Below are 14,592 nucleotides of genomic sequence, written 5' to 3' on the forward strand. Positions count from 1 at the left end.
TATATATATATATATATATATATATATATATATTAGAAATAAAAAATAGTTATTAATTCCATTTGAATATTTAAAACAATAAAAATTCAATATATCTGGTTTTATAAATTCAAATCATACAAATAAATTACTCAGATATTCAAAAAAATTCAAACAATAATTCTAAAAATCAAATAATATCAAAACAATAATAATTAAATACTTTTGACGGGAATTTGATCCATATGGTCTAAGAATAATAAAACACTAGGGCATTCAACCTTCTACTGTGGATCACGGTTCACACTTACTTTCTCAAACTGATCCAGCGGTTCTCATGATACACAGTCCACATTGCAAGGGCTTGTGATTGGGCCACTAAAATCAACCAGTAGAAAAGGGGACGTAATCCCAATATGTCGATTTTAGGTTCTCATCAATGTCACATAGACCTGATGTAACCACAACTCTATAGCGCATAAAGGTAATTTCTTGCACATACCTATGTGTCACCCTGAAAGGTAGTTCGCTTTCTCGATAAGACTGTCATATGTTGACGTCATGTGATGGTACATGAGTGAGGCTTTGGCCTCCTGTTTCTTAGGATCACCATCATATAAAAGGGTCACACATTCACTTGGTTACTCATCCAAATATACTCCAACCTCATCAAAGGATAACCCGTTTAATCTTTATGTCCAGGTAACATGAGTTTTCTTCAACTGATTGCCTAGCATGCCAAGCTTAGTCTAGTATCAATAAATATCATTTGCTTAATATGATCTACACAGGAGTATATGTTTCACTATATAAAGTGCTTATACAAGTTCTGATATGGCCTTTAATGGACACATAAACAAAATTTCTCCTAAATGTATATCTTAACATGAGAACGATTGGACGTGGGATGTTTTCCAAATGTTGCATCTGTCATGGAGATTCACTTGTTGATACAATAGCAATATGAGATGGTATCTAACTTTAGTACAAAAAGTTAGTATGTATCCTATTTCATTAGCCTCCATGAGATCATAAGCTCCGAGATATTTTCACTTATTGGAGGCTTCACATTTGGAGGCATGCTCCAATTCATGAAGGTATGTTTTAGCCTAGAGCTGGGGTTAAAATTTTAAACTAAAAACGTGTTTCAAATCAAGTAGATCTATAAACACATAAAAATATTGAAAATAAAAATTCCACACACCACAATTTTCCTATCTCTTGCATCCTCCCCTCTCTCTAGAATGCCACCCACCATAGATTTCTTTGGGTCTTCTTCCCTTTCTTTATCTAGCTAAGCAGCTAACTTCGGTTTGTTGATTTCATAAGACTTTTTATCCCCCACTGCTTTTCTTTTTCTCTCTCTAGATCGCCATCCCCCGTAGATTTGGTTTTCCATCCATTTACTATCATAATATATAATTCTTTTTCGAGATCACCATGAATACCGTTGCGATGTCTCTCCTTCTCTCTCTAAAACACCACTTGTATCACAACATTCATAGCGTTAGTCCCCCTCCCGTATAAAGACATGCCCTATCTACCTCATTACCCATGCCCTTTTCCAATTAGCGTTCCCCTCTCTTATGACCACCTTAACCTATTATTGCCTAATGATGTAGAAAATAGTAAGGCCGTCATTATTAAAGGCCCTATGAGAGCATGTAATCAATATCAAATATAGTGGATCAAATAACTTTAGTGGGAGTATGCACCTGATGGACCAAGAGATAATGGTTCAGAGAGATCGAGATAGGCAAATGCTATTTGCCAATATTTTGATTAGGCTTTACGGGCTAGACCAGTCGAGTTGGAAAACCCTTATTATCTGGGCATGAAAATAGAACCGATTAAGGTCTATGGATTATTCCTTGATGAGATCGGAGTTGCCCATTTACTATGTGACCCTAGTGTGTAATAGTTGGCATCTAAAAATGAGGGCTAAAACCTTATCACTAAACTATTGCACGGCATGTGCATATGATAACTATATCGGGAAAGCAATACATAATTGAGGGTACAACATGCACATGTACGAGAGATTACCCCTATACACCATGGACTTATGGTTGTATCCGGTCTAGACGACCATGAGTTCGTCTTCAGGGGAGAACCTGTAATCTATAGACTGAGATTATATCCCCTTGCATGTTGACTGACTTTGATAGCCAAATCATGAACCTCAGCAATGGTATGTGGGTCATAGGAACTGTTTGGTCAGTTTGAGAAAACAAGTGTGGATTATAGTCCATAGTAGAAGATGAAGTATCTCAGAATTAATCAAATTCCTAAACCTAGAACGATCAAATTCCCATTAAATTTTTTTGGTTATATTTATTTTAACAATAATTGATTTTTAGAATGATTATTTGGATTTTTAACTCTCTAGATATTTTATTTTTGTAAAATAAATTGATAGAATTAAGAACAATTCAATTTTCAATATTTAATATTCATAGGAAAAAAAGTGTATTTCACAAATTTTAAAACTACAAAATTGTGTTATAAAAAATTAAATATGCGTGGGGGGCTCACCATTATCTCTTTGGGATTGGTGTCAGGCCCACCCATGATATACATAGGTGCTGGAACGCCTCACTTAAAGAGTGAGCGATCTTTTTATGGACATGTTGTTTTAAGATATGTTTTAAGATATTGAGATCTTGTTTGAGCAAGTCGAATTTAAAACAAGATATACTCAGTGAGTCCTAAGAGATTAGGAACGTTAAAAAGAGATATGAATAATAAAAGAGTTTTTGACTAGTTAAATTGTATCTAGTATTTTCTTTTGTTCTATTTTAATGAAATAAAGGTTTAGTAAACTAAATGATAAAATTCTGCATTATCTTTTGAATCATGGTGACTGATCTTAAGAATGAAAGACTCATATATCTTACCCCACATACTCCTAATAACAATTTAAAAATGGTTATCCCCAAATAAACCTTATCTCTTGAAAATGTTTATAAATGGGGGCTCCTCAATTCTCATTCTCTACACCATAGTTCTCTCTCTCTAACATTCCTATTGAGATGGCATGTCACCATATGGAAGTTCGTCTATTTCTCTCTGCAAGTTCTCAACTCTCTAAAAGATATATAGGGGTACGACCCCATAAGAGAACACAAAAAGTGGGCACGTTCCACTCTATCGTTTTCAAACCTTGAATAAGATAGTCTTTTGCTCTTATATTTTGTGCAGGGGTTTTAGCCAATGCTTTATCATATTGGAAGATATGAGAAAGTCTATTGATCCCATATGTCATTGGAGAAAATAGTACCGATGTGTGGTTTACTAAATCTGGTTGAAGTAATATTTCGACATCTTGTTTTATGGTTTGCCGTATTTTATTTATTATTTACGTAAAACATTGTGTTGGTTTAATTCAATAAAAAATTATAAATAGAGGCAACAAGTGATAACTAAATTATTTATTTATTATTTCGTTTTTAGTTGAATTTATTGTAATTGGATCATTATAAAAGTTCTAGTCAGTAAGAAAAAATAAAAATAAAAATTATATACACTATGTTGGATCACCTTTGTCCAACTTTAGAACTCCCAATTCTTCTTAGATTTCATGAAATGAAGAGCAATGGGTCATCTAAAAAGCAAGGAGCGAGGCTTTCCTCTCTCCTGTAAGGGTGACCCAACTTCTAGCCTATCTTGTTTTTATGCTCAACGGTAAACAGTTTGGGCTTATCGTCAAGTGGAACGACCTTTTCTAGTTCGGCTTGACATTTATACACGGACTGTCTCTATATATACATGTACTCTCTGATCACTCATTTTGAGGGGTGGAAATGCGGGGCTAGAGAGAGAGAGAGAGAGAGGGAGGGGGGGAGAGATAAGCAAGGAAGGGTTTGAGAGAGAGAGTTCACAGAGAGAGAAATAAATAGATATTGGGTTTTAAGCCAAAACAAGAGAGAGAAAGGAAGCGGGAGAGATTGGCTTAGGTAGGAGTTTGGGCTGTGGGGCTGTTCATGGGCTTATGGGGCTGGACCTGAACCATCTTGAAATATGAATAGGAACTCAGTAGCCCGACCGGTACCCAAGCCCGACCCAAAAAACCAGGGGCCCAGCTCAGACTGTTGACACTCCTGATGACTTCAGTTATTCAATCTCCAGGTAAAATTGAAATAAAAAATATCAGACAAAAAAATTATTTGTGCAAAATACAAAAATTAAAAGGGACTTTTACAATTATAATTTTTAAAGGGGATACATGGGTAAATTTCTCTGCAACAATAAATAATTAAACAATCGGCAAAGTATAGAATGAGATCATTTACCTTTGACACAAAGTGATGACAATAATCTTGACTATTGAATGTGAAGTTGGGTGGCTATAATCATTCTACTGACCAAGCTCAAACTTCAAAATAAATTTTTTCAAATTTTGTGATATCAAATTTCACATCAAATGACATAAGGAATTGTGGCCACCTGTTGTATACAATCCCTAAACAATTATCCCCTTTCCAACTAATCTGAGTTGTCTGGAGTGATTTAGCTTAGCTGGGCAGCCAATAAAACATTTATCCTTCTGCTAATGGTTAAGAGTGTAGATCATGTTTCCTTAAAAACGCAAATACAAGGTTATGAAAGTACCATTATTTCCAATAATATCCGAAGAAGTCCCTAAGTAGTTCCAAAGTTAAGTCTCTAATGTGATCGCAACATTTCCATCCCCTAAACATAGTTTATTAGAAGGAGAGCAAAAAACATACATTAGGGATTCTGGGGTACTATCATGTTTTTTTCCTTTAGGGTCTGTTTGGATAGAAGGAAATTAGGAATCTTAGATATTTGAATTCCAAAGAAATCTATGGACTTTCAATATCAAGGATTTTTGTCATGGATTTATCAAATATCTTATTTGGATAAACTATACAAAATTTATGGATTCCTTACAATCACTTCCATATCCATTGTTTGGTAACAAAACTTGATACAATTTCTCTCTCTAATTTTTTTATATACTCTCTCTCTAAAACTCAAAATTTGGGATTAGTGTATCTATAGAAAATTTGAGATAGTTTATCTTTTTATAATTTTGAAATAGTTTCTCTCTTTTGTCTCTATACAATTTGATATACTTTCGCTCTATAAAGTTTAAAATTTTAGATATTTTATCTCTCTAAAACTTAAATTTTGAGATAGTTTTTCTCTAAATTTTTTTGAGATAGTTCCTCACTCTAAAAATTTCATGTACTTTATCTATCTAAAATTTGATATAGTATATCTCTCCAAAATTTTAAAAAACTTTCTCTCTCTAAAAAATAAATTTTGTGATAGTTTATCTCTCCAAAAAGTTTAGAGATAGAAACCAAACTTTTTGAGATAGTTTCTATCTCTAAAATATTTTAGGTAGTTTCTCTCTCTAAAAATTGATATATTTTTATTTTTAAAATTTTAATATATTTTCTCTCTCTAAAATTCCAATTTGAGATTGTTTATCTAAAACTCAAAATTTGAGATCGTTTCTCTCTATAAAAAAACAAGGTATTTCCCTCTCTAATTTTATTTGGCAGTTTCTCTTTCTAGAATTTACAATAATTTCTCTCTAAAAGCTTAATAATACATTCTCTCTCTCTATAATTTTAAGAATACTTTCTCCATCTAAAACTTAAGATTTGATATACTTTCTCTCTTTAAAAATAAAAATATGAGATTGTTTCTCTCTCTAAAAGTTTTGAAATAGTTTATCTCTCTAGAAAATTGAGATAGTTTCTCTCTAAAATTTTGCATGTACTTTCTCTCTCTAAAATATGATAGTTTATATCTAAAACTTAAAATTTGAAATAGTTTCTCTCTCTAAAATTTTGAGAAAATTTATCTCTCTAAAAAAAATTGATACTTTCGTTCTCTAAAATTTTATCATACTTTCTCTCTCTAAAAGATAAATTTTGAGATAGTTAATCTCTCTAAAAAAATTGATACTTTTCTCTCTAAAATTTTAACATACTTTCTCACTCTAAAATTTTAACATAATTTCTCTCTCTAAAAGTTAAAATTTCATATAGTTTCTTTCCCTAAAAATGTTGAGATAGTTTATCTCTTTAAAAATTTTAGGTACTTTCTCTCTCTAAAATTTTCATACCTACCCAATGCTCCTTATGTTTCGGGTTGAGGGAGCCATTGAGTGAAATCCATAGGCCTTGGAAATGCAAAAAAACAGGTTTTGGTGTGGAAATGAAATCATGGAAAAGTAGGCCGTATTTCCATGATTTTGATTTTCCTGATTTTATGTATCCTAGTCATTAAGCAATCCAAACGGTGGATTTTGGCAAAATCCAATATATTAGGAATCCATGACTTAAAATCTATGTACCCAAACATGCCCTTATAGGATCCTGTATGGTAATGTGAATCAAACGGAGCTTTGTGCCATTTTACAAGGTATTACTATATGGAAAAAGTATATACAATGATGCTAATTTATAATGTACAATTACGGATGCCCCTAAAAAATCCATCAGAAAAAGGTGGTTTTAATGCTGAAACCTTTAATTGATCATCTCAACATCGAGATGAATGACTATGAAAAATAAAAAAGATGTTAAGTTTAAAAAATAGTGTATTTTACAACATATTATCTACACCGTCCATTTTCAAGATTTTCATAAATCTACATGATTTTAACCCATTTTAAAATTTAAAATTTTATAATTAAGTAGAAAAATAGATTTTGAGATAATGCTAATAACATTTTAGATCAAAATTATATACCATGATAAAATTTGAAGGGCACTGTACCTCTATACCTACGGAGGCGTCCGTATGCCAACTGCACCCTTACTATATTGTGGGATAAGTAGATTGAGTGTCCTCTTATTGCATGGGGCGATTCATTGAAGAATGGGAAAACACAAGCCCCACACACTTGCAGCAACGAAAACACAAGCATCGCTATCGTTCATTATTATTCCGGATTGCGATCCGTGTGCAATAGAAGCCAGCATTATCAGCCGTCGATAAGCTGCCAAAATGAATGGATCAGATCCTTTCCCGCAAAAACCATTTCAAAAACCAAAACCCGCCATCGCACTACAAATACCACCCCCGCCATGCCCAAGACCTTCACTCAAAATTCCGCTCTGCGCTTTGCGTCTTTACCCCCATTCCTCTCTCTATCTCTGGTTTTTGTATTTGTTCCTCTGCTTTTACCCTAATCCTAATCCATCTCCATGGCTCCCACAAAGCAAACTGCTTGCAAATCAACTGGTGGTAAGGCGCCAAGGAAACAGCTTGCCACTAAGGCTGCTCGCAAATCAGCTCCTGCAACTGGTGGTGTGAAGAAACCTCACAGGTTCAGGCCTAGTACTGTTGCACTTAGGGAGATCAGAAAGTACCAGAAAAGCACGGAGCTTTTGATCAGGAAGCTCCCCTTCCAGAGGCTAGTTCGCGAGATTGCTTAGGATTTCGAGACGGATCTGAGGTTTCAGAGCAGTGCTGTTGCTGCTTTGCAAGAGGTTGCTGAGGCTTACTTGGTTGGGCTCTTTGAGGACACCAACCTTTGTGCTATTCACGCAAAGAGGGTCACCATTATGCCCAAGGATATTCAATTCGCTCGTAGGATTAGGGGTGAGAGGGCCTGATTGCTCTATGCTTCACTGGATCTAGTTATGTTTTGTGCTTCCATCTGGGGTTTATCCTTGGAGTTATGATTTTGTGACTGGATCTAGGGTTTTTTCTCTGCAAATGATGTGATTTCACATCACTGATAGGCTTGACTAATATGTCAAACGATCCTTAGGTTTGGTTCTTCTATGTTCTGTATCTACTGTTTTGTAACCTCTTTCTCATCGGTTTTTGTATTGGATCATTGTTACTAATTGCGATATATAAAACGCGATGAAGTTTATTTTCCAGGCTTTGTTTATTATTGTTGCTTAAAAGATTTCAAAATTATATTTTTCATTATTTTTAGGGTTTCGTAATTAGCTGGTCCATTTTACCGGTTGCTTAGATCATGGGGAGAGAGAGAGAGAGAGAGAGAGAGAGAGAGGCGCTCGGATAATGTTTTTTTTTTATTGCGCTATTTGTATTTCGATTGCGGTTTGGTCGAGGGCGCCGCGCCTTTGCGTAGTTTCTAATTTATTTATTTGAGTTCCTGGAGATGGCTTTCTATTAGCCAGCCTACTCATGCTATACATATGCGGGCTCTCTCTTAAACTATTCTAGAAAGGGTTCAATTGGCATATGGATGTATTCGTAGTTGTAGAGGTAAAGTGCACTTTCAAATTTTATCATTGTATATAATTTTGATATAAAATGTTTTTAGGATTATCTAAAAATCTATTTTTATATTTTATTATAAAAATTTAAATTTCTAAAATGGCTAAAATCAATTAAATCTATAAATTTATGAAAATCTTGAAAATGGATGATGTAGATAATATGTTGTAAGATGTACTATATTTTTTAGATTTTAAATATTTTTATTTTTCATGGTCATATATCTCGATCAATCAAAGGAATTTTTAGCATTAAAACTACATTTTCCAATGAATTTTTGAAGTGCATATGAAGTTCTACATTATAAGGTTGTATCTTTATATAAACTTTTTCCTTTTAGAAATGGATTTTCAATCTAAAATTTTGAGGGATTCATGATCTTAGGTTAAAATAATCATGAACATGAAAAAATAAAATAAAAATTTTGCTATTGAAAATGTGTTTTCCTTTTTAAATTTTCTACATTGTATTAACTTTGGGAGTTTTTTACAATGTCCATCTTTACCCGCTGAGTCGTGACTAACTTTTCCATTTGTAAATGGATGTTGATTTAGTTCGTGGACTGTTTTGTAATTTGTAAAAGAATAGGGCACCTATTCTGTAATTTACCCAACATTATCCATTAGGCTCAAATCCTAAAACACACTCTCTCACTCCCTCCCTCCTCCCTCCTCCTCCTATTGAAAATTTGTAACAAACTGGGGCGTTTTCTACGTTAGTCATTCTCCCTGCAAATGTATTAGGGGGTTTCGCCGCTTGTTCTTTGGATCCTCAAAGTTTTCGATTTAGTTCAGGGACTGTTTTTGTAATTTGTAAAAGAATATAGCCTCCTATTTTGTAATTTACCCAACATTATCCGCTGGGCTCAAAAGCTGAAACACACGCTCCCTCTCACTCCCTCCCTCCCTCCTTCCTAGCCCTGTTGAAAATTTGAAACAAACTGGGGCGTTTTCTACGTTAGTCATTCTCTCTGCAAATGTATAGGGGGTTTCGCCGCTTATTCTTTGAATCCTCAAATTTTGCTTCCTTTGATGTTTTTTGTGGGGCCATCTTGGCCGTTATAACTGCTATCCCTGACTGAGGAGCTCCTCTGTTCAGTAATTAGAATGATTTCCACTGCCCTAAGTGTTAATCTCGGTGGCTCTATCGATGTTTTTCGGTGTACTCGAACTTCTTGGTCCATATCTAGAGCTTCACTGAATTTGCCTGGTGTTTCCCTCTCTCGTCAAAAGTTTTCTTCAACTTCTTTAAGTAAAAAATCAGATGTTGTGTTGCTTCAAAATAAGCTTCAGACTCGTTTAACTCCACTAACACCTGTAGAGCTAGATAGTCTTAGGGTTTTGGAGTGGCACAAGCTCTGTGACTGCGTAGCTGCCTTTGCAGGTACCATTTATGGCAAAGTATTGCTCAAGGTCCTCCCTTCTCTCTCTTATCTTTCTATCTTTTGCTCTATCTATTCTTTTGCTATATGAGGTCTCTTATGTACAGTTAAAGTGATTGTTCTGTTATTTGTATTGTTCTGTTAGGATTTGCTTTTCAAGTTGAATGTAAGCTACGAGGAGAGTCTTGCACTCCAATCGGAGACTAATGCTGCAGTTGAAATGTTGAAGTTTGGTGTTGGTGGTATGGATTTCAGCACGCTTGATGTTGTGGAGGTAAACCTGTGAAATCTGTCAGATGTTTACAATGTGAAATTGTTAAACTTTGAAAACTGTTGTGGAGATTTACAAATTGGTATATCTGCATTTGCTTTTTTGTTTTTTTTTGTTTTGTTTTTGTTTTTGTGAAATTGTTAACTTTGAAAAGTGGGGGTTAGTGGTGTTCTAAATGACTTTCTAGGGTCAGACTTTTTCAAAACTCTCTCTCTATCTCTCTCTCTCTTGTCTCTTGCAATTATGATTGTGCTTGTAGGGCAAATGGATTATGTGTAGTTATTGTTGATTTATGGGAGCCAATTCTTTTTGAAGCAAATTTCATTTTTTTTACGTGATTGTTTAAGGGATATAGTGTTTGTGAATAGTTTATGAGAAAATGTTAGTCTGATTGGTTCGTAGATATGCAGTGTTTTTGGAGGAATCTTTCACACTGTTTTGTTTTTGTTCTTCTTGGCATTATTGGTTTGATAGTTTCTCGTGAAACTTCGGGGTACAGTGGAACAGAATATGATATACACTATATACTGTATGATATTGGTGGCCTAATAACGTATGCAGATATACCAATTTGGATGTTTCATATTTTTTTCCCCTGTTTCTTGTTCCAGTACTTTAAGGAAGCCTATTATTCAAGTGTGTTTTAGGTGTCTTTTTGGGCACTCTCAAGTGATTGAAAGTAGTGAACCTGTATATTTCAGTTTTTGCTTCCAGTTTCACAAGCTCTAAAATTTGCAGTGCATATCACAAAAAGCTTCGACATCTCCAAGTTTGGAGCAAACTGTCTCTCATGCCTGCACTTCATTCTCATATGCTGCTCTGAGTTCTCAATGGAAACCTAGCATGACTAGCTACATACTTATCCATTGAAGTATTGGACTATTAAATGCCACCCATAAAATATTCCTCCTGAAATTTCTTTTGCCCTAGCATTGCCACTTGTCTGACCTTGACATAAAATCATTAAGTTGGAATTGTTGCATTTGTATATTCTCTTATTTACTGGTCCATGCATCACTTGCTATGCTTCATCAATTTTAATTTTTGGACAACACATGAGCCCTATCTTTTTTTGTCAGGGTTGTTTTTTTTCAACCATGAGGAATATGAACTTGGCATTGTGGAATATGGACGTTTATGTGTCTCTAAACTCTTTTTTCTTGGTAGTGGTATACTTCAAAATTCATTGCTGTTGATGTTCTTTGCATTTAATGAAGTTATGGGCTTCCAGTTGTGACTTCTGTTATTACATGCGTCTGTTTTTGGTGATTTTGCATGTTAATTACTTTTTACAAAGGAATCTTTTTTTGACTGGTATTTTGGCAGAGCAGTGCTTGTTGTCTTTAAAGATCAATACTTGCATTCAGTTGTTTGCTTAAAGAATCAAACTAAATTGTGGGCTAATAGAACGTGAGTTGAATTTAAGTAAAATATAATATATTTTGTGCTTCTCCTGAATGTTGTCTATTAGTCTTTGTCTGGACCATTAACTGGTGGCCTGTTCAATTTAATGGAGTACTTCCCTGGATTTGGTAGAAGTTTCGCAAGTATTTGAAAATAAATTTCATTATAATCATCATTTTCCTATGAAATGATGAATGTGTTTCATAGAAGTGCGACCCAATCATTGTGATATTGTCCTGTGTTTGGTGGTTTGCACCTCTGGCTGGCTCCACTCTCTATTGATGTCTATCCTTTCATTTGTTTACAATAACCTGATGGACTATGGTTCTGTAATCGTGGACTATATTATACTTGCTCATAACTGAAACTAGCAAGCAGTCTGATTGCACCATGCTCCATGCATGGGTGGTGAAACTTGGAGAGAGCGATAGAAAGACAATCCAAAATTTAAGGATCTTTTGCAAATAGTAATTATTTAGTTAAAGTGTTAACTTATTGCCGATTTTTGAGAGTTGTAACTTTCAAATATCACTTGTGACCGACAATTCCTTTATCTTACCTGTAGCTCAAAATCTCGTTTTCACCCTTTTGTCCTCAAAGTAGTGAAAAATCATAGGTTTATTCCACATTGCACTCAACACATTATAGATACCATCCTTATATTACTTCTATTTCACTTGTTGAAGGTGGAGTCTGCAATTGATAGTGCCTCAAGGGGTTCCATTGTCAATGGACATGAAGCAATGGCTCTGGTGAACCTACTTCGGTTCTCTAGTTCATTGCAAGTCTGTATAAAAGCAGCTATAAAAGAAGATATAGAATGGTACAGGCGGTTTATGCCGCTTTCAGATTTGGTAATTTTCTATTCAAGCGTTTTAGATGCTGACCATGTTTTCTGGGAAGTACACTTCCAGTGGGCTAATAGAAATCATATTTTGATGTTTACTATTACTTTTATTTTCTTTAACAATTAGCCCATCGTGTTCATCTCTATTCAGAGAAATGGACTGTGACAAAGAGATTGTGGGAGCCAACATTGGGATCATGTTCGTCTCAATGGCTCCCACTCCCTCAGCCTCAGCTTTTATCATTACACTGAACAGTGATAATCCAATTGGACTGTGGTCTCCATAGTCCATCGGGTTATAATGTACTTTCCATTCTTTCTTTATGTTGTACTTTACCTTCTATTAGTTCAGATTGTCTTTTTTATTTTGTTGTGTGGTGCCTGCAGATCAATGAGATGGTCATAAATCAGGACTTTGTTAAGTTTGTGCTGCAGGTGGTAGATGAAGATGGCAATGTCAAGGATTCTGCAGTATGTTCCTATACACTTGGTGCTTATTATCTTAACAGTGCCTTGCGGTGAAAAATTGCAATTGTTATATTCTTTCAAGCCATAAGTAACTCCTAATGCATACACATGGTCTAAGTGCTGTAGGTTCTGATGGGGCTTTTTTTTCAGCTGGTGTAAAGTGGTGTGTATCGTAACACTAGTGGTTTATACGTATGAGTTGTAACTGGATACATGTGTTATATTACAACATAAGCTTGAAGTAGGACACTTGGCTTGGAGGTTTGGGCATAACGGGGCAGAACTGAGCATCTTAGGCTTGAATCCCATCAGTAGGCTGCTCAAAATTAAAAAGGGGAAAGTATAGAATAAGACTGTTTACCTTTAGTACAAAAATGTCACAATCACCCTAAGCCGTCATGTGAAATTATGTGGCTAACAATGTACCATGGATTTGCCCTCTAAATCCAAGAATGTTTTTTTTTCTCGGACTTAGTGTGCTGAAAGGACATGCTCCAGCCTTATGATTTTACATCTGGAGGTATTTGTGACCTTAGTGTTCAAAAGCCGACGATCTTGGATATAATCCCAATAATAAATATTACAACATTACTTTGATTATTGCATGAAAACGAAATACTAATTACTGGATTATTACCATTATCTACTGAATTACTAATATGGCAATATACTTTAGTTAAGTAATAATCATGCATGACCTATACTGTTGAACAATCAATTAGCGCAAGTAGTTTTTGCTTTCAGCAGTTATTTTAAAAATTTTAGTATTTTCAAGCGAAAGTTATTGAATTGGCTTGCCAAGTCACTAAACAACTTGGTTTTGATCATGAGTGAGTCCCATCTCCTAAGTTCTGCTGGATGTTGAAGCATGCTTTTTACTTTTGTGATGGAATTTTGTTTGTGGATGGCTGTTTTTAAATATTGCTGTGTTATACTTTTTATTGGTTGGTTAGTTTTTTATCTTTCTCATTATTCTCCACTTACATTATTTAAAAAGACGTCTGAAGTGAGTCTTCTTCTTGAAGTGCCCTTGGTTTTCAAACCAACGTAGGCTGCAAAACAAATCTAATTCATGGCTTTATATTCGTCTAACTTCTGTTTAATTGTTGCCCTACTTGTTGGAATCCGTAACTTTTTTGATGTTTTGTTGGTTTAGCCTTATTTCTTGATTGGTCTATTCTCAACTATCTGCTTGGTTATCCTTGTTTTATTTAATAGTTTAGTAGTCTCTTTTTTAATAGTTTAATATTCTCTTTTATGTTCTCAGTCTGATTGGTTAGGATACTATAGAATACAATGAAGTCTCCTCGTAGTTTGTCTCCTTTACTCTTCCTTTTTCCACGGTGGCTTTTCTAATTTGCACTAGAATCTTCTTAACTTGATTTCATATTTTGTATAAAATCTTTTATCCAAACACTTGCCATGGTATTTTGGTTTGCGGAAAATGGAATTCCTAGATGAATTATATCCTTGTTGTTCCTTATTTGGATTTGAGTTCACTTAAGGAGTTCTGACCTGATGCCCTTTTTTAGTAAATTTGCAATCACACTCAGAGAGGAAATTTAAATTAATATAGAATCAAAGTTTATGTTCTAGTTAATACTGCTTCTTGAAAAGTTTCTAGAGTCAATTCTGGGGCCTAATCCATGACATGGCGATGGCATTAAATTCAATCTACCAAGTGGGCAGTTTTGCTATGGAATTCCGATCATGCGTTCTTGGAAAGGGGATCTTGCTCCTCTGCGATTATTGAATTTTGGAATCTCAGTCCTTCCTATTTGGGATTGAGGTCCTAAGGTACACAATATTTAGGTTTCCTAACGTCATAGTTTAGTATAGCAGTGAAGTATAATTTAGTACAGTATAGCAGTATGGTTTGATATATTAGTAAGTATAGTAATGCAATATTGTTTAGCACTATGGTATAGTATAGTAGCATATACCATATACAATAGTATATACTATATAGGTGTATACAATAGATTTGAATAAAATAGCACA

At 34.5% G+C, this 14,592-nt stretch overlaps 1 protein-coding gene and 1 pseudogene across 26 annotated transcripts in view; both read left to right on the forward strand.

Annotated features, from left to right (window-relative positions):
- The first annotated feature begins 7,085 nt into the window (after window positions 1-7,085).
- On the forward strand, window positions 7,086-7,709 carry LOC18436428 (histone H3.2-like; annotated as a pseudogene).
- A 1,134-nt stretch (window positions 7,710-8,843) lies between these two features.
- LOC18436430 (DNA mismatch repair protein MutS, type 2) overlaps window positions 8,844-14,592 on the forward strand; it is a 64,656-nt gene continuing 58,907 nt past the window's right edge. For 7 of the 26 annotated variants that reach the window (XR_016040678.1, XR_016040680.1, XR_016040679.1 and 4 more), the window contains exons 1-4: window positions 8,845-9,632; window positions 9,747-9,875; window positions 11,963-12,130; window positions 12,511-12,594. Coding sequence is in view for 8 of the 26 variants with exons in the window: in XM_088846644.1 (XP_088702770.1) it covers window positions 9,327-9,632; window positions 9,747-9,875; window positions 11,963-12,130; window positions 12,511-12,594 (687 nt within the window). In the remaining 18 variants the exon portion in view is untranslated. Of the gene's footprint in view, window positions 9,633-9,746; window positions 9,876-11,962; window positions 12,131-12,510; window positions 12,595-14,592 lie in introns of all 26 variants that reach the window. The other 19 variants (XM_088846651.1, XM_088846654.1, XR_016040681.1 and 16 more) reach the window with 16 other exon arrangements.

This window comes from Amborella trichopoda, chromosome 9, assembly GCF_054954075.1.
Source record: "Amborella trichopoda isolate Santa Cruz 75 chromosome 9, AtrichopodaSantaCruz75HAP2 v2.0, whole genome shotgun sequence".
Classification (NCBI taxonomy): domain Eukaryota; kingdom Viridiplantae; phylum Streptophyta; class Magnoliopsida; order Amborellales; family Amborellaceae; genus Amborella; species Amborella trichopoda.